At 37.5% G+C, this 19,448-nt stretch overlaps 3 protein-coding genes and 1 long non-coding RNA gene across 4 annotated transcripts; 3 read left to right on the forward strand and 1 right to left on the reverse strand.

Annotated features, from left to right (window-relative positions):
* Positions 1-7: 7 nt before the first annotated feature.
* Positions 8-2,025, forward strand: LOC114532701 (dehydrogenase/reductase SDR family member 4-like). Its single transcript, XM_028554266.1, has 9 exons — positions 8-187; positions 470-647; positions 727-804; positions 959-982; positions 1,097-1,167; positions 1,254-1,308; positions 1,383-1,517; positions 1,700-1,755; positions 1,858-2,025. The coding sequence occupies exons 1-9, from the start codon at positions 81-83 to the stop codon at positions 1,970-1,972; spliced, it is 819 nt and encodes a 272-aa protein (XP_028410067.1). The 5' UTR covers positions 8-80; the 3' UTR covers positions 1,973-2,025.
* Positions 2,026-2,039: 14 nt separating this feature from the next.
* On the reverse strand, positions 2,040-2,963 carry LOC114532702 (EKC/KEOPS complex subunit Tp53rk-like). Its single transcript, XM_028554268.1, has one exon. It carries the CDS (start codon positions 2,961-2,963, stop codon positions 2,286-2,288), a length of 678 nt encoding a protein of 225 aa, XP_028410069.1. The 3' UTR covers positions 2,040-2,285.
* Positions 2,964-3,247: 284 nt separating this feature from the next.
* LOC114532793 lies at positions 3,248-4,087 on the forward strand. Its single transcript, XR_003687979.1, has 4 exons — positions 3,248-3,319; positions 3,549-3,698; positions 3,776-3,796; positions 4,038-4,087. It is a non-coding gene; the product is annotated as an uncharacterized LOC114532793 (long non-coding RNA).
* Positions 4,088-8,551: 4,464 nt separating this feature from the next.
* LOC114532741 (protein jagged-1b-like) lies at positions 8,552-15,728 on the forward strand. The gene is made up of 6 exons (XM_028554320.1): positions 8,552-8,733; positions 12,315-12,557; positions 12,891-14,223; positions 14,620-14,737; positions 14,903-15,034; positions 15,108-15,728. The coding sequence occupies exons 1-6, from the start codon at positions 8,671-8,673 to the stop codon at positions 15,274-15,276; spliced, it is 2,058 nt and encodes a 685-aa protein (XP_028410121.1). The 5' UTR covers positions 8,552-8,670; the 3' UTR covers positions 15,277-15,728.
* The last annotated feature ends 3,720 nt before the right edge of the window (positions 15,729-19,448 follow it).

The raw sequence follows: 19,448 nt of genomic DNA on the forward strand, positions 1-19,448 counted from the left end.
GCGATATTGCGCAAGACCCCGAGTTTACCGAACTTGGTTACCGCTAGAAGCAGCGTTTTGATTGGTTAATTAGCAGTGTAATGATTGGTCAAACTGCTCGGCAAGCGTACAAAATGGCCGCAAGATTCACGAGAAGTTCTTCCACTCATTCTGGAAAAGTGGCCATTGTCACTGCTTCTTCAGAAGGGTACATACTTGTAAATAATTTTTTTATGTCATATGTCTACATAAGTCGTCAATCAATTTGTTTTTAAATAAACTTTAATATCTCCGGTCGGCCGTCGCAAGGTTGCCTTCACCCCCCTGGATGCAAGGTTGAACTACACCCCTCCTGATTTATACCAAGGGTGGTACCGTGGTAGGAATTATAGAAGACACAGTTTTAGACTTTTAGTGTTTTACTGTTTAAAAATAATTTGAAAAGGAAGGCTGTTCTTATATCGAAGTTATTCATCTAATGTTACATTAGAATTGGTTTTGAAATTGCTCGTCGTCTGGGCCATGATGGTGCCAAGGTGGTTGTTAGTAGTCGAAGACAAAACAAAGTTGATGAAGCATGCAAGAAACTTGAGAACGAAGGCCTTGATGTGTTTGGTATGGTTTGTCATGTTGGTAAAAAAGATGACCGCAAGAATTTAGTTAACAAGGTATTCCTCAGTACCATCAGTCTTTTGTCCACATATATGTAATTATGTTTTTACTTGTGTGATGATATTTTATGTTTAGACATTAGAAAAGTACGGGAAAATTGATATTTTGGTATCAAATGCTGCAACGAATCCAATAATTGGCAATACTTTGGATGTAAGTCCATTTTGTATGATATGTCCAATGATCTGACTGGAACATGCGCCAAGGCCAGCTAGCAAGCCAAGGCTCTTGGTTTCTTTTAAAAAATATTAAAAATAATCCAAACTTTTTCTTTCATTTGTTCCTCAAGATATTTCTTTTCTCTTAGGCAACAGAAGAGGCCTGGGACAAAGTGAGCGACATTATTAACACTTCATCACTTCATCTTCAACATATTTAACTGCTTTAAGTCCAGATACCAATTAGATATTTTCATTTTTGCCTTTCTTATAATTTTTTCTTTCAGATTTTCGACACAAATGTTAAAGCCACATTCTTACTAATAAAGGAAGTTGTCCCTCACATGAAAGAGCAAAAGTATTTGCCTTTTAATATTACTGTTGCAGCCAAAACAATTTCTGTCTAGTCATGACCTAATGCTGTTTCCTGTCTATTTTTTGAAGGATCAAAGGAGCAATAACATTGGTGTCTTCCATTGCTGGCTTTGCACCATTTCCAGTAATCAAAATTTAATATTAAACAACACTCTTTTGCACACTTTTTTTTTAAAAAGTGAAATATTTTCAATCTAGGCATTGGGTGTGTACTCAATTAGCAAAACTGCTCTTTTGAGTTTGACCAAGGTTTTGGCAAATGAATTGGGGCCTGATGGTATTCGAGTAAACTGCATTGCACCAGGGATTATAAAGACAAATTTTAGCAAAGCGGTAGGTGTTAAAAAATCTTAGAGATCTTTAGAGATTTTTTTTAAATTATTGATTTGAGAACAGCACTTGAAAAAGCAGAAGGCAACGTCCTGTGCATTAATAACCAATACATCTCATCTAAAAAGAACACAGTTTACTATTGTCTCACATGGGTTTAGAAATTTAAAATTACCTTTTTATAGTTGTGGGGAAATGAATCCATACAAGAGGAATTAAAGCAAGGAAATCCATTGAAAAGGTTTGATCATAAACAGTGATGTAGCATGTAAATGTTTATTTAAATCACTGTTACTCCATGAATACAGCTTCCCTAATGTTTTAAAATATCATCTTCCTCTAGAATGGGCAGAGCAGAGGAATGTGCTGGTATTGTATCTTTTTTATCGTCTGATGATGCTTCTTACATTACCGGAGAGAACATTGTGGTGGGTGGTGGTGTCCAGTCAAGACTTTAATAAGAACATACTCCCTGAGATAAACTATATTGATTCAGAATGAAATCTTTTTTTACTTAAAGTGCAGAATTCAAATGGGATCCAAACATAGATGTGATTATGTTAATTTATAAGAAATTTACTATTTCAGAATATGAAATAAAAAGATAATTCAAGGTGTTTGTGGACATATTTTCATGTCACTTCGAATCCTCCTAGAACTTTTAGCTAGCTTGTAAAACAGTCTAATTTGATACAACATTAATTAACGACAAAGGCAATGCTTCATTGGTAATCATAAACCATCTACAAAAAGTCTGTCCTGGTGAAAAGTTCAACCGACCATGACCCTTTTCCGTCCTCGCAGTTGAACTTCATCCAACTTCTTTAGAACCTCTTCCGCCTTTTCTGCACTCTCGTATGAGTTAGCGTAACTCTTTAAAACCTCGTCAAAAAATAGCTCGGTATTAGGATGACTACTGAGCAACGCTCGTTCTAACACGTACAAATCAACACCCTTGTCCTCAACGAGTGAAGATATATAACTCAAACCGAAGTCGATGAGAACGATATCTTCCCCTGCACGTAGCAACATATTTGATGTGGTTAAATCACCGTGAATCACATCTACTGCATGCATCTTGCCCAACATTGCGCCCAACTTTTGAGCTAATATATCCAAGTCTATCTGCGTATCTTCCTCTGAGGCTTGCCCAAGCTTGCGGTTAATAACGTCTTTAACCGGCACTGCATTCAGAACGTTCTCCATGTATATTTTATGCGAAATATAATCGACGAAATAAACTACAGGAGTTGAGATTCCTGCTTTTCTGCATCTTGCCATTGACCGAACCTCTTGCGACGTGCGGCGATGTGTGAGTTTCCCATCTAGGACTGGATGCCTGTATTCTTTCTTAAATCTTTCTTTCACGATAACTGGCTTAGAAACAAGAGTGGATGAATATATCTTTGCCTCCGCTCCTTGCTGGAAAAGCACGTTTTCAGCGGCCATATTGTTTTCTCGTACTTCCATCACTCTGTATCGATATTCTTCCCGGTCTTAACAATTTCCTTTCATTTCCCTCCAAGCAATTATGTTTTACATTTTATCGTTTTTCATGCCGTTTTAAGATCTACATTAATGAAATTTAAACGCTACGTAACGAGTGCCATTCAAGAAAGCTCATTAGTCCGAAATAGTTTACCATTCGCACTTAGATAAAGCCCAAATCTGAAATCTTTCCAGGTATAGTAACTCCAGAAAGCAGCAGGAAGATTCTCAACCTCTCAGACGTGGAAACACTGAAATACCTTGGCCTTATAGGACTTATTTCTTCAGATATATTGAGAAATTCAACTGAAAAATTGGTATGTATTCGCTCTAAATTGCATATTCTTTACTCAATTTTACCCACAGTGAATATTGACATTGATAAGACCATTATATATATCCAAGTTTTGACAAAGCGACCTCCTGTATGCCTAAAATTTGCAGTGAAATATTTGTATTTCTCTGAATACATATTATACTTTTGCACATCGGTTTATACAAGTGCCGTTATCTATTGTTTTTAATTTTATAATTGCTGTTGTTTAGTTGAGGCTGTTTTAGTATCATTAGCAATGGTCCTAGTTCAACAAGTCACCAAAAATGCCAAGGCAATGGTACCATTTCTAAAACCCATATGGGCATTTGGTATTGCATTCTCTGTTACTGGCTACCTTATATGGAAAATACCAATATCAGGTTGGTTCGTTAGGGTGAGGTTTGATGGTTGATATTGGAAAAAGCTAACTAACATTTTGTTTTCTTTTTTATTTCAGAAGAAACAAAAGCAAACTCTAGTAAGTTATCAATCTTTCATCTGAGAGTTTCCCCAATTCCACTACTGAAATATAGCAGATTTGTTTCCACAGCAAAAAAAACCATTGATAGAATTCAACGTATATCATCATTTTAATCCCCCCCCTCTCCATTTCTCAAGTTGACTTTCATCTGACCCCCCCCCCTTCATGTTTGTGCACCGTCCAGGTTTTTCAGACCAGTGACCACCAACTAACCTACACCAATATCTCTCTTATTCAGAATACTACAACCCAGGCCATGACGACCACTGAAGTTCTATCATAATAACTAAAAAAACACTGTGTTGAAACCTGGAATTTTGTAAAGTTTTATGCAAAACATATCTAGCTATGGATGTATGACTCTGAGCTAATCTGTAATTTAAAGATTTGTTTTTGAAAATAAAAATAAGAAATATACTGAACTTGTCTCATTTTACACTTCTGGGGCCAGTTGTATCAAGCCCGTTTAGCTTAAACGGTGGATAAGTCAAAATTAAATAACACTCTTACATCTCTCTTGAATAAGTCAACTTGAATATCATGCACTGAATATGTATTTGTAAACAGTATCTTTGTATCAAGGTTAAAAACGATAGACTTGATTTCTATTTTGAACTTAACCACCGTTTAAGCTAAACGGGCTTGATACAACCGGCTCCTGGATCCAACCACGGACAGACAAAAGACATATACGGACATGGCATGAAAATATTGTAATGGAAAAACTGCAAGGCATCTGTAATAAGCTTTGCAGCTCTGAGACAGCTTTACTTCTTTAGAGGACAAATATTTGAAGGCTTTGCTTATATTTCAACAGTATCTTAAGTAGTTAAAGGGAGAAGACGTCATATTGCTTGACAATGCAAAAAATAACGTCGTCGACTTGCACAAGTTGCCGTAATCCCGGACATAAAATAGAACAAAGATCCTAGCTTAGCTTCAAGGCTGTGGGTTGATCGAAACGGGGCAAAAGAGAGCTCCTTGCAAATTTTGTTTTTTGAAATATGGAAGAGGACATAACTTTATAAGAGGCTTAATTTTCGTCTAATGGTCTTAAAAAAAGTACAGATGAGTTTTGCACATCGGTCATGGGACGCTTTGGCTGGATATCATCAAATATGATCAACGTAGGATTGCATTGGACAAACAGAAGGTTTCCTCCAACCAACCAACAATGATACCAGGGTAGCCAGACAACTGGACACCAATGATTCCGGCCACTATTAACACAATAAGTTTTGACAATGACTCAGCTAATCAGCACTGCATGTTTGTAGTAACCGCATAGGAAAAGACACGTTCCAACGAGAACGCTGTCACCTCTATTGTTCCTGCTAAATTAATGCTTTCAATAAATCATCATTTCAACAGATATACTTAAAGCATCACATCATGTATGATTTCAAATCAACACATTTCGCAAGCCTGATGCCTACACCCACCCCTAGATTGTTTTGAAATCCTCTTTGACCCCTTTCAACACATTCACCTTGATGTCAATGATGGAAATGTTGGTCTAACTACCGTCACCAGATATTTATTATGAAAAATGCTAAGCCGAAAGTCTTGTATCTTTGACTTTTGATAGTGCTAAGCATTGCAGAAACTGATTGCAAAACAAAGCTAGCTGGGGCCTTTCAAAACGTTCCTTAATCCTCCCAATCAGTCTCGACCAGTAAACTAGTTATTATTATATGTGAATGTTACCATTACGGAAAAAACTTCAACAATGATTTTTATTCACGACAATTACATATATAACATTCCTATTAATTAGCAATCGCTAAAGAAGCTTAGACCTAATTCTTTTGTGCATGCTATAAAGTAACACTGATTATTTACTGAAGATCTTTGGTTAATCTCGTTGATTCTTCAGTGTCTTCCTGGTTACCGACTTTTAATCCCCGATCACAAATAAACGAACGAATAATTGCAAACAAAAGTTCCTTATAGCACCTCGCAGCTGACAGAGGTTGTCCTCCTGTTGTCTTTCAAGTTTGTTTTTAATTTAAAATGCTCCTGTTGAGTTTTGACCTTGTTAAAGATGTGCGGATACGAATCAGTTCCAAGAGAGAACCACGTTAAATTATTTAGGTTTTTTAACTATGCAAATTCAGTTTAAATTTTACAGTAAAGACGAACTGGAATAATGCATTTTTCCCAATGAAATATCGATGAAAACTGAGATGGCTGATATTTTGTTTCATTGCACCACGAGGGTTAGGAAAAACATCTCTGCAGTTGTATTACTTCTATAAAATAATAAAACGAGACCGGAAATACCTGCAGATACCATTTCTCTGGAACACACATGAAAAAAAGCTGATCTGATGACAGTCAGATTCTTAGAACTAAAAAACTAGTCTAAACACATATTAATCCCCTAGGGTGTTCTACATGGTAAAACTTGCAAAAGTTCAAATATTAACTGAATTAATGTGTTTACCATAAGTCGACTGGAATATATACACAAATGCCCTTAAGGCCGTAGAAATTACTGTGGAGCAAGGTGCAGGATAACATGAGGCTTATTTTATGCTCAATTTAACATCGGCTTGATGCAGTTGGAAGACGTAGACTGAGCTTAGAAATAAAGAGTTTTTCTGGTCTACATCTTCAGTAAGAGCTTAGAAATAAAGCGTTTAATTACCTGGACTACAATCTTCAATCTTATAATACTAACATTCATAATCAAGGAAGAGACTCTATAGGATAACATTATCTTTACCTACAGCCACAGCCCATGCAGATATTGTGTTTACCCACAGTCTTGGTTGAACTGCAAGAAATATTACCGTACAAAACACTCAACCGAAGATCACTCGTTTTACAGTGGTTTCAACACCGTGGTTTCGATAACGCAAACATGGTGAATAAGTTCCGCTTTAATTTACGTAATTTAACGCGCTGACAGACTATCCAGGAAACATCTTGAAGTTTAATATTGCAGACTGAACTCTGAAGTTACGCTTTTAATACGATTTTCGAAACAGGATTTCTTTCATTTCACGACAGACATATGAAGGAATTAGCGAGTTTAAGATGCACCAAATCTGCGACACGGTTGTGACATGAAAACTGCTACTATTGCACGTGAGGAAACCAGTTTTAATTTGTTTCACATTCGGTTTTGACTTCGTTTATCGAAAAGAGTCTATAATTTTCATTCCTGTTGGGAGACTGTGGAAATTAGAGCAGTTTTATTTCACGTCTGCGTCGTAGATTTGGTGAATATTAAACTCACTATTATCAAATCCGAGAGGCCAGACGCTGTGAAAAAAGGGGGAGGAAGGGAAGTTTCTTTGTATTGATGAATACCAGAGAGTATTGCGCAGAAACCACGGAAGCTCAACTTAATTAACAGGGGCTTCCGCCAGGCGGAATATTCCCGGAGATCGTTTGGTTGTGATGCGGGCATTTTTTTTCCTATTTTACCTTCCCGGTAAAAGGCAATAGCGCTGTTGGATACCTGCTCATACGAACAAGTTTTAATCTTGGTTGATGAAAGCAATAAAACGCATTGAAATATAGAAATTGATTTTCAAAACTGAACAAATCATAAACACTCATCACTATTCAGTTACAAAAAACCAATTGCAAAACTCGATCATATTAGGAAGATATTTTTTGCAAGGGTCACAGCTGTTCTTGTTCATCCACCCACCAGTTCTGCCTCCTAAATAACATCTTAGCCACGTTATTTAACATGTTTGAACGTGTACAAGAGTGGGATTTAGGATATGCGGTGCAAAAATAATTGATACTGAACGACGCTTTAACCAGTCATGATGTGTTACAAACTATTTTTAATTGTTATTTGTAACTCAACGTACAATTAATTAGGACTATATGTTATTATATTTATCTAAATCTCAATACTTAATCCTTAATATGAAATAATATATCTTGTAACGCGTCACCCGGATTAGTAAATCGTCAATGGTCATTTTGAAAGAGTCCAAGCACATTGTAGAAAAAAATTGATGGAAAAGACCCTAATTGCCATAATATTCTAGTGCAACCCGTTCAAGTGATGTTTATTAAATTTGCCATATCTCAACTTGCCATAAAAACCTCATTCGCTTCAAATACTGTTTTAGGACTGAATCGCGGCTGAATCTTCTCTGCTCATAATTGATTTAGCTAGTCGAATTGTTTTGCAAATAAATTGAGGCTAACGACAAAATATTGAGATTAAAGGATTGCTAAAAAAGGTGGGATAAAGCGTGAAATGTAAACATTATTATAACTTAATTGGCCAATTTTTAGCTGGTTGTTGACTCCTCGTAATTACGAATCACCGCGGAACAAATAAGAACTCGAACGGGCGGAAAGCAGGTTAACTTGTAGGAACTTAATTTGTGTGTGTCAAGGCCGGGGGACGGAGAGCACGGTCAGCCTCGAAGTCTTTTGACACGACACTAGGTTGTTTACCAGCCGCACAGCAAACACGTTGAGCAAAAAATTAACTCAGAAAAATCAACCTCTGCATGATCACTGCGAATTTCGAGTTGTCCCCAACTGGGGTTTATGACGTCATATGGGAGGGGGGTGGTAGGGGAGGTGCGGGGGGGTTACAAGCGCAATAAAAACGGTTATTAAAAGGGATTAACTTGCCATATACGCAATGAGGTATTGTGTAATGTGATCGCTTTATGCTTTACGTTATCCATAGTTGCGTGACTCTTGTTGTTGTAAAACGATATACACGACGTCAACCCTAAGGGCACGTAGCCAAAATCAGTAGAGTTGCAACCTTAAAATTAGTTCGTGGATCGCCGCCATACGGTACAGACATAGCACGCATATTGACCGAAGGCGTGTAGCTATAACAAGCGCTGGCACATTTGTGTGGACAACATCTTTGAAAGATGGCAAAATTTGATTTCATTCATCTCATCTCGTTCGTGATATTCTTATTTAGTGCTTTAAAGGTAGGTTTAAACTCAAATATAAGTCTATACCCGAGGTAGTACCTCAGTGAACAACAACATGTGTTTACGCCTAAAACGCAATGGTACAAGCAAAGATTGCAGCTGCTTCTTTTAACCATTTCAAACCATCCCTTCATTCTAAGTTCAGTTTCGTATCGAATCTGAGCTGTGCTATACGTCTATTTTTTGGTAATATGAAAAAACATATATTCTGCCTGTTGTTGAGATTGTCTTTGGCGTTTAATTTGCGCGTTTTTCAAATTCGAACACGAAAAGGCTACGATCATTAGATCACATGGTGGCGCATTAGTGTCCGGGATAATTTCGTAACCATACCAATAAAGGCAATATATCTTAAAGAGTAATTGTGATAATTGTATATTATAACCATTATATCAATTACAAGCATCATTATATAGTGTATTATAGTGTATTAAAACGCAATAATATGCTTGATTATAAACAGTTAACTAGTGATGAAATGATGCGCGTCGATTGCATTCTAGGCCTGGTTACGATGTCGTTAAAACTATGCTACTGCATGTATTTTCCCGTTTTATAAGCATCGTTCGTGTATTAATGAAACGCAACAGACAGAAGTGTACATCCGGCACAAGCGCTTATCAATGGGCAGCATTGTGATGCTCAAAGCGTAGTGAAAGCAGCTATCGACTATAGAACGATTCATACTGAGACCTCATGATGTTAGAAATACTAGGAATTGTTGCATAAATGCCACCAACAGTCGGGTTATGGTATCAATCGACCTTACATATACAACCACAAAAAAAATGAACACCATAATTTGGTTTCATTTACTCCGGCGGTTTTTACTTAATTAACTGCACTGAAATTATAAACAAAATTGTATATTTCAAACAAATCAAAATACGAAAGAGACTAGGAATGTTGTCGATATATAACGATGCCGCTGTCGTCATCCTGAATAAAACTATGCCACAGACAGTGTTGTAATTTCTAATTCACAGAAATAAAATCCTCGCGCGCTAATACGAACAACCTGTTTAGAAGGCTGGAAAGATGGTCTCGGCCAAGGTTTTGTCGCCGGCGAGGGTAAAACAGTTTTTAATTGCGTTATACCATCATTAACCTTGACCACCAGACTTCTCCGGAAATTTGAGTGGGGAAAATACGTTCACGCCAAAATCAACCTCGGCCTTTGGTCACAAGGATGTTGCTGAAGGAACACTTAAAATCTACACTTATAGTATCCTGCCTTCCATTTCTTTCAAGAATGTTCTAGGGATGGTTTTTTTACAAAAAAAAAACGTTTAAAAGATAAATCTGCCCGCGTAAAACCTCATTCATTTGCTTACATAAATATTAAACCACCAACTTCCCCACAGAGAGCGTTTCAGGTCAATCAGAGAGTCATTTATCACAAAGTAAAAAGTATCGCGCAGATGGTCAGTCGCCCAGTGTCGGGTCAGCGCTCGAAAGCTAAACATTAACCGTCTGTTTTTGAGTATTTTTGACATCTTTGTCGGATCAGGAAAAGAATTCTGAAAAAAACCTGTCTAGCTTGACAAATGAGGTGTAGAAAAATTTGATTACGCGCGCAGACCAGTTTTTTCGAGAACTACATGCAAGTACGTGTTCATATGTACCATGCACGAACGTGTAGTTGCCGGCTAAGTAGTGTCTTGAGAATTGCTTGCTTTGTTGTGGGTGGATGGATGGGTGGGTGGACTGAAGATCAAGAAAATGTGATGAGAGCTTTCACAATTCAAGCCAAAGTTCTCCTTTTCCTCTAAGAAGGCTGTATTTGATTTCACTGATTCTCGAACTAGGAACGTCACAGCACCCCCCAAAAATAATGTCATACCGCACAGGAATTGCCAGCGAAGTAGTCTTGACTCTGTATACTTCGCCTTCGGTCTTTACTGAACAAGTACTCGCCGCAACTGGGACAAGTTCAAAGTGCAGAGTAAGAAACAAGCACAATCAAACGTCAGATACCCACATGTGCCTTCCTCTTGAAATCAAATTTGCCTGATTGGAAGTTAAACGAAGTACATTTGAATTTATCGAGTTTTGATGCGCGTGTGCGCCAAATAGATTATCTATATTCATTCTTAGCGATGAGGAAAAATGGAGTGGTTTTCGACTAACGATATTTAAAATACAATTTTTGGGTTATTTCTAGCCATCATGACATAAAAATGACATTCGGTTAGAAAGCCAAATAACTCCTCTCTTTTGCCATGCATGTAAGAATTAAATCGTGGGACTCAATATGTAATTCATCATGACACGTTAAAGTGGTGATTTTGTTTTTAATTGAGACACCCTGTATATAAATGTCTACCACGATGGGTAATGTAGTATTGTTAATGCCCTGAAGACATTTCTGAAGGCCTCGGAGAAGTCCTCAAACTTTCTAGGATCGTAGGCTTAAAGGATATTGATTAAACAAGTTACGGAAATTATTGTTTTTACAGCGAGATAATTCCATTAGATTTCAGCCAAATCCTTGCTCACGCTAGTGTAGGTAGCTGTGAATTCCCCCTCCCCCTTCTTGTTAGTTAAAGATATATCAGAAATTCAACCAAGGTGTTTCCTTTCGACCTTTCCTACTTAAACTTATAAATTAAAATGAAAGCTTTTGGTCTTGTGTGTCATTTTACGTGTCTTTGTTCAAGTTTTGAGGGCCAATAAGTGACATTTTGAAAGATTTCAAATATCCCCTGTGTCTACATGCATGCGTATGTGAAAATCCTTTAAGACTTTAGTCCTAAGTGCCTGAAAAGCTTCCCTACAAGAGATGAGACATTTTTCAAATGAAAAAACGGCACCAACTCATCAAAAATCTCCTTGTCGAATAAAGGCGATTGCAAATTTAAAATGATTAAGTCGCTTCAGCCCAATCACAATCTTTGATTTCTTTTTGTGTCTAATGTTTGTTGTAGGTATGGCAACTCTTCAAGTTTATCAAACTGAGCACGATATATAGTTATATACAAAGTCAACGCTCCATGTGTGTTCTAGCTTAATTTAGCACAAAAAATAGCTTAAGGTCCTCGTTCTTCGCATACCTTAGCGATAGCTTTATCTCACTTCAAGTTACAAATGTTGAAAACAACAGTGTTTATTTATTACTGAATGTTTTAGCAGCATTCAATGTGCCGGTCTTTCTCAAGACGTTCTCTTCCATCAAACGAGATGTACTCATGTAGTACGTCACTGTGTCTCATAATTGTACGACCGAGGAACGAATACCTCCCACAGAACAGAAATGTTAGATTAAGTCTCTGATGCTATCTGACCTATTCATCAATTAACAACTGTATGCTTAGAATTTTTTGAGGAAGTGTTTGCAGAGAAAACGAGTAGACTATTTAAGAATCACATAAACAGCATGCCACGGCTGATGGCGTATTGGTGTAATCATTCAGGGTCTTGAAGTGCCAAGTGCGCATGACGGTGTGTCAAAATTAAGGGAAGAAAAAGAAAACCGTCTACGAAACAAATCCAGAATGTGAAATTTCATTTAGAACTTCAAATTTGGCGCGCCTGGCATTCCATATTTCTACTTGGAATAATGCCAGTCCTTTTTTTAGGTTACCAACAGTCAGGGAACGTTCTTGGTTGATCTAAGGAGTTATACAGAGCATGTAAAAGGTGTCGGTGTCAGATATCGATGTCTCAAGCTGTGTGTGACGACATCGCCTTCTGGTTTTCCACGTTGTAACCTCAACACGACAGCAAACACAAAGGATAGAGCCTGGATACAACTTACAGAGGACGTTTATAATCCCTGGGCCTACGACACCATCCCAACATTTTCATTTTCTGATTGGGAGGTGAGTAGTGCACTTCTGAAGTGTCACTGTTTATGATAAAAATAAGATAAGACTCATGCTTTCATCTTTGCAAATCGCAACACACAATTCAGTGATTCCAATGAACCAGCAAATAGTTTTTCTTGTCCAGAGTTCGAGATGATGTGATTTGAGGATTTTTAGGCCTGTTTTAGACCTGAACCTTATGTAAGTTACGCTTGAAATGAGCTAAGGTATTTGTTTATATTCGTGTGCATTCGATTCGCCACATGAAATGTTCTATGCCTGAAATGAGCCAGAATTTTGTGAAATATATTAAAAATATTAATTATTTCCTCGTACTGGAAATTTCAGGACAACAGTGAACTGAGTGTAGTTGTCTGGACAATTCCCACATCATCAACAACATTATGTGAAACAACAGATCCAACCAACACCACAACTCTTGGTGAGGCAACTGTAATTATACCACGATTAGAACAATATAAAGTATACGATATAAGTACAGATAATTGGACACTGGAGGTATCAACTAGGTTAAAGTGCAAGATTACTGGATGCCTTGCTCCTTGTGTGGCTCGAGACAACAGCACAGGTCACTACACTTGTGATGAAGGAAATAAAAAATGTCTTCCAAAGTGGTTTGGTGAAAATTGTCTCAAAACTTGTGTCAAACCAAGTGATCCACCTGCAGGACACTACAAATGTTCCAAGACTGGTCAAAAGGGATGTCTTCCAAACTGGTTTGGTGAAAACTGTACAACATACTGTGATAAAAGCTCATCAGCTTACACTTGCGACGAAGAAGGGAAAAGAACCTGCTTCAAAAACTGGTTTGGCAAGGACTGCGCAACGTTTTGCGTCAGTAACCGGACGGATACCCACGCTGGAAATTATTTATGCGACAGCATTGGAAATCGCGTATGTTTACAACACTGGTATGGAAAAAATTGCACAGACTATTGTAACAACAGCGCTGTGAATTATAAATGCGACGATAAGGGGTCAAAAGTGTGTTTAAGAAATTGGTATGGTGTTAACTGTTCAAAGTTCTGTAACAACAACGATAAAAAATTCAAATGTAACGTTGACGGTGACAAAGTTTGCATGAGAAATTGGTATGGTGTTGATTGTTCAAAGTTCTGTAACAACACGGATAAAAGATTCAAATGTAACGTTGACGGTGACAAGGTTTGCATGAGAAATTGGTACGGTGTTAACTGTTCAAAGTTCTGTAACAACAGCGATGTGAGATACAAATGTGACAATCGTGGAGATAAAATCTGTTTAAGAAACTGGCATGGTAAGAATTGCTCGAGGTTCTGTGACGAGTCTTCACATTTGACCAAAGAGGGTGGTCGATATCGCTGTGTTAACGGAGAGAAGATGTGTGCCAAGGACTGGTACGGGGAGAATTGCAATATCAACTGTACTCTGATTGGTATTTCAGAAAGTATCTCAAAGACACCAAACGCAGGATTGTATTATTGTAAAACTGAAGGAAGCAAAGAAAATCTTGCCAGTTGTCCACATGGATGGAAGGATACGAAATGTCTGGAAGGTTGTGAAAGTACCGATCAGAAAGTTCAACAGATTAAAACAGGTTGCAATGCCAACAAGGAAAAACGTCTGTTGTGTTCAAACCTTTCAGCCACGTATGACCTATGCCATTTTGTGGCTCCGGAAAGTATGTCGTATTTTTTTATTTCCATTTTTTTATCTTTTAAAGTAGTGAGCGTGTACAAAGTAAAACTAATTGCGAAAATATGCAGACAATTTGTGTTCTTGATATTCGCCATATGAAACAATATTTTAAATTCGGTCTTAACGTCAAATCGTCAGATTTGCTGACCTTTTAAGATTTCTTTGGAATGAAGACGAAGCATCTCTGATATGATTGGTATGTCTGTACGCTCTCATAAAACCACAGGATGCGCGTCTATTTTTAGTATTTGTTTCTTTTCCAAATGGTCATCGTGCTTGTCATAACTAGCACGATTTACGAGCGTAAAGATGCTGTGGAAATGTAAAAATGTGCGTTTCTACCAATCTATTTCAATTTTTAACATCTGTTTCAAATTAGAATTAGAGTCAGAAGGCGCCCGCCGACGCGACGTCTCGGATGCAACTCTCTATGGTGCATTATTCGGAGTGCTTTTCGTGGTGTTAATTGTAACCACTGTAATTGTTGTTTATGTAAGGTAAGCTTCCCATATTTCGTGTTCCAATTAAGATGATTAATGAATATATTTTTTATTACATACATTTCATACATAAATACGCGTTTTAAATCAAAATAAAGCTCGCGTTTGGATTTTATATTAATATTTCGTATTTGAAATATCTTCTTTTATTGTTTGTTTTAGTTTGAAGAAAAAGCAAACCACGACAACGTCTCCGGCGTCACCAACATACGAGACCCCAATTGAATTGATGGATGGTTTCACTCGAGAGTTCAACCGCGCTGAATTGACTTTGAATATTGACGAACTGATAAGGTAAGAGAGTTGACGAATCATTGACGTGTTACGACTGACAGAGCATTCTGAGTACAGCGGCTGTTCATTTCAGGAGACGAATGTCAAGAACGGATGACCTGGGCTATGATAACGAAGGCTTGATGGTTGAAAATCCGCTGTACGGCTCGGGACGAAACATGCGTGCCGTGACGCCCTACAAAGAGATCAATTCATCCTCGAAAGACGACGAGGTTTTCACAATGAACACCAGCAAAATTTGATGTTTAAAACGTGCATCCCCGCCTCTCCCCCTGTCGTCCAGACTCCAGCGTCTCTGTGTGTTTACATAATCGACCATTAAAGTAATAGACTCTGTACATATTAGAACGTTCCTTATTATGTAAATATTTCAATTGTATTTTATATTTTAATTTTGTAAATCCTAACAAGTGATTATTGTTCGTACACGCCATGCATAAAAACGAAGATTATCAGTGAAGAATTTACGGGACAATCATGACGAATGCAATTGCGTGTATAAGAAGAATACGACGAGGGTTTCTGATTCGAAATGATAGATAATATAATTAATTTACCAATCGACGAGAGTGTCTTTTTTTCTAAAAGGACATTGATTTAATTAACCGTTTAATGAATGCAAATATACATAACGATGATATAATTATATCTATTAATCAATAGTGTATTTATAGATTTGATTGTTAAGACAGAAATCAGCAAATAAATCTTATTCCAATTCATGATTCTGATGTTGAAACAAGTTTTCTACATGAAGAAGATAAAGCATGATCAATGTCAGACCGTTCTCATCACTGATCTCATGATCAACCTCGTACCCAGGTTTATCTCATGATGACGTCAAACGAGGAAAGACGACCTGATGTTACATGAAATTAATTTTGTTTCGGAGTTTTTGTTGTGTAAAAAAGCGAAACAAAGTTTAGAACTTGATTATCCTAAAGCATTAACAGCTCATATATGTCAATCCCCGTGTGATCAATACTATGTGTCTGGTCGTATCTTTTTGTGTTTTCGTCCAGTTCGAAGTTACCCCCGACTACCGAAACAGAATCATCTGCGGAATACACATTAGGTCGTTTAAATAAGTGACGATGTTGAAAGATTCCAAACAATTTGACACTTAATATTTGCACTACACTCGTTAATGTACACATTAATAAAGTAGGCGGTCGATTTTTTACCATATCATGCAAATACTGCCCACCCAAGTTTGCACAAGAACAAGGCGACACATGAATAGAAAACTGTCCTTTAGATGAATCAATCATTAGAGTACTGTCATAATTGAGAAAGATCTTTACAAAGAAGGCGGTAAGTTTTTTCATTTGTGCATGGTAAATATGAATCTGAAAGTGATTTTGAATGTGGTTTCGATTGTACACAATCATAAATACTTGATTCAAGTTATACTAAAACTTTGTTTTACAACGCTAGCCCCGACAACTACAGAAATTTATTTTGTACGGACACGGGATGCGTTTGAATAAAATTATTGCATAGCACATAAAAGATAAATGGCTACACATATAAATATGCAATGTTACTGTTAGCAAAGATACTGAAACGCGAGAGAATATGTTTGCTTATTAAATGAGTCAATAATTTTTAACCCTGTTGCGAAACTATCCATGGAAATTACTGCTGTGTTACTTCACGTCTCTGCGTCGTAGAGTTGATGCATCTTAAAGACTAAAACTCACCTAATATATGTCTTATTGGACTTGAAGGAGAAACTAATTGAGTTTGCTTGGTCACAACTGCCCACACAAGCGGCAAGATTATTCAGCAGGCAAGCACATCTATATTTGAAACTTCCGAGAATTCTCTTTTTGGCTTGGGAAGAGCCAAACCAGTTTGAGCATTTCCAAGGTTTAACCAATACAAATTAGTAAAGCATTCTTCCTGGTATATACCCATGTGAGCCCCCCCACGGATACGGAGGCATATGCATCTGCATGATTTTATTTGATACTACTATTTTTGAACATAATCTTGTTTAAAATCTAGAGTGTCTGGTTTGTTTATTCAGAGTGACCTGCGGCCGCCGAGCAGAATCACCTGTGGTAGAATATTGTGTCGTTCAAAATCGTTTTAAAAAATGACGAAAATGAAAGGTTCCCAAACAAATTGGCAGTTCATGTTTGTATTATTCGTCGTCTCGACTTTAATCAAGGTAGGATGTTTCAATTTTTCATCATATGCAATGTGCGTCAAAATTCACGCACAAAATCGTACTTATAGCTTAGATCAAACACCGCAAAGAAATGAATCGCCCTTTAGTCGTTTACGTTTGTATGTTTGAATACAAAGTCCATTGGTAAGCATTTTAAATTACAAATAAAATATTTTTAATGCATAGTCACACGCTTATGCATAGTCATTGACAACTGACACACTCTTCGTAATAATCTATTATAAATGGCAAAGGCAAATGTCTCATCAGTTTTATCATGCAGGTCACTAATAGTCAGGGGACAATCGCTGTTAAACTAAACAGTGAAATCACTTTGCTGATGTTTTGATTCATACACAAAAACTTGAGTGCAAAATATACCAGATTAATTTCTTTCTTCTTCCTAAATTTCATTATAATTCACTCATATGGATTACTCTTCATCTCCACCGCCCCCCTCCCCATGTAACGAAAAAGCTACACACACACGGAGAAGCTCTGACCAGAGTATGAATTTTGCTAGGTCACTGACAGTCAGGGGACGTTCGTGGTTGATCTAAGGAGTTATACAGAACATGTAAAAGGTGTCGGTGTCAGATATCGATGTCTCAAGCTGTGTGTGACGACATCGTCTTCTGGTTTTCCACGTTGTAACCTCAACACGACAGCAAACACAAAGGATAGAGCCTGGATAGAACTTACAGAGTACGTTTATAATCCCTGGGCCTACGACACCATCCCAACATTTTCATTTTCTGATTGGGAGGTAAGTAGTGCACTTCTGAAGTATCACTGTCTATGATAAAAACTCCTGCATGAGAAAGACACGTGGAACTTTTCTCTTTCAATTCACTTTGGAATATTTTTTTTAATATACTTCAGGACAACAGTGAACTGACTGCAGCTGTCTGGACAATTCCCACATCATCACCAGCATTATGTAAAACAACAGATCCAACCAACACCACAACTCTTGGTGAGGCAACTGTAATTATACCACGATTAGAACAATATAAAGTATACGATATAAAGACGGATAATTGGACACTGGAGGTAACAACTAAGTTAAAGTGCAAGATTGCTGGATGCCTTGCTCCTTGTGTGGCTCGAGATAACAGCACAGGTCACTACACTTGTCATGAAGGAAATAAAAAATGTCTTCCAAAGTGGTATGGTGAAAATTGTCTCAAAACTTGTGTCAATTCAAGTGACCCACCTGGAAACTACAAATGTTCCAAGACTGGTCAAAAGAGATGTCTTCCAAACTGGTTTGGTGAAAACTGTACAACAAACTGTAATGAAACTGCTTCAACTTACACGTGTGACATGGATGGCAAGAAATTCTGTTTGGAGAACTGGTATGGTGGTAACTGCTCAACATTTTGCCAGAACACGTCTTCCACTTACACTTGTGACAACGCTGGAAATAAACGATGTGAAACAAACTACTTTGGTGAACACTGCTCAAGGTTTTGCAACAGCAGTGCGTTAACATATAACTGCAGTGAAAATGGCGAGAAAATTTGTTTGAGACATAGGTTTGGTGAAAACTGTTCAAAATTTTGCTACACCAGCTCACAAAACTACCAGTGTTCCTTGAATGGTACAATTATCTGTGGAGATAACTGGTTTGGAAAACATTGCAACAAATTTTGTAACACCAGCGCTGTTAACTACCATTGTACTCGTAATGCAACTAAAGTTTGTAAGCAAAACTGGTTTGGAAATGATTGCGATATTTTTTGTGACAAAAACGCCACCCACTACGACTGTGATGAAGATGGTGGGAAAATCTGTTCACCGAACTGGTTTAACAAGAATTGCTCAAAATTTTGCAATAGAAATTCAGGGAAATATAACTGCTCTGACACTGGCGATAAAACTTGTGTTCGCAACTGGTTCGGTAATGAATGCGAGAGGTTTTGTAACGAAAGTTCCTTACAGTACAAGTGTTTGTCTAATGGGACGAAGTTGTGTTATCCCAAGTGGTATGGTACTGAGTGTTCTGTTTACTGTAACGACAGCTTGGTGGAAAGTTACAGTTGTGATAACACAGGAAGAAAAGTTTGTCAGAAGAATTGGTATGGCGTAGATTGCAACAAGTTTTGTAATGAAACTTCAATCAATAAAAGATGCGATAAACACGGAGAGATTGTTTGTAACCCAGACTGGTTTGGGCTGAACTGTACCACTTACTGTAATTCCAGCTCTCGTAACTACAATTGTAGTGACACTGGA

The sequence above is a fragment of the Dendronephthya gigantea genome, unplaced genomic scaffold (assembly GCF_004324835.1).
Source record: "Dendronephthya gigantea isolate DGI-Jeju-01 unplaced genomic scaffold, DenGig_1.0 000080F, whole genome shotgun sequence".
Classification (NCBI taxonomy): domain Eukaryota; kingdom Metazoa; phylum Cnidaria; class Anthozoa; order Malacalcyonacea; family Nephtheidae; genus Dendronephthya; species Dendronephthya gigantea.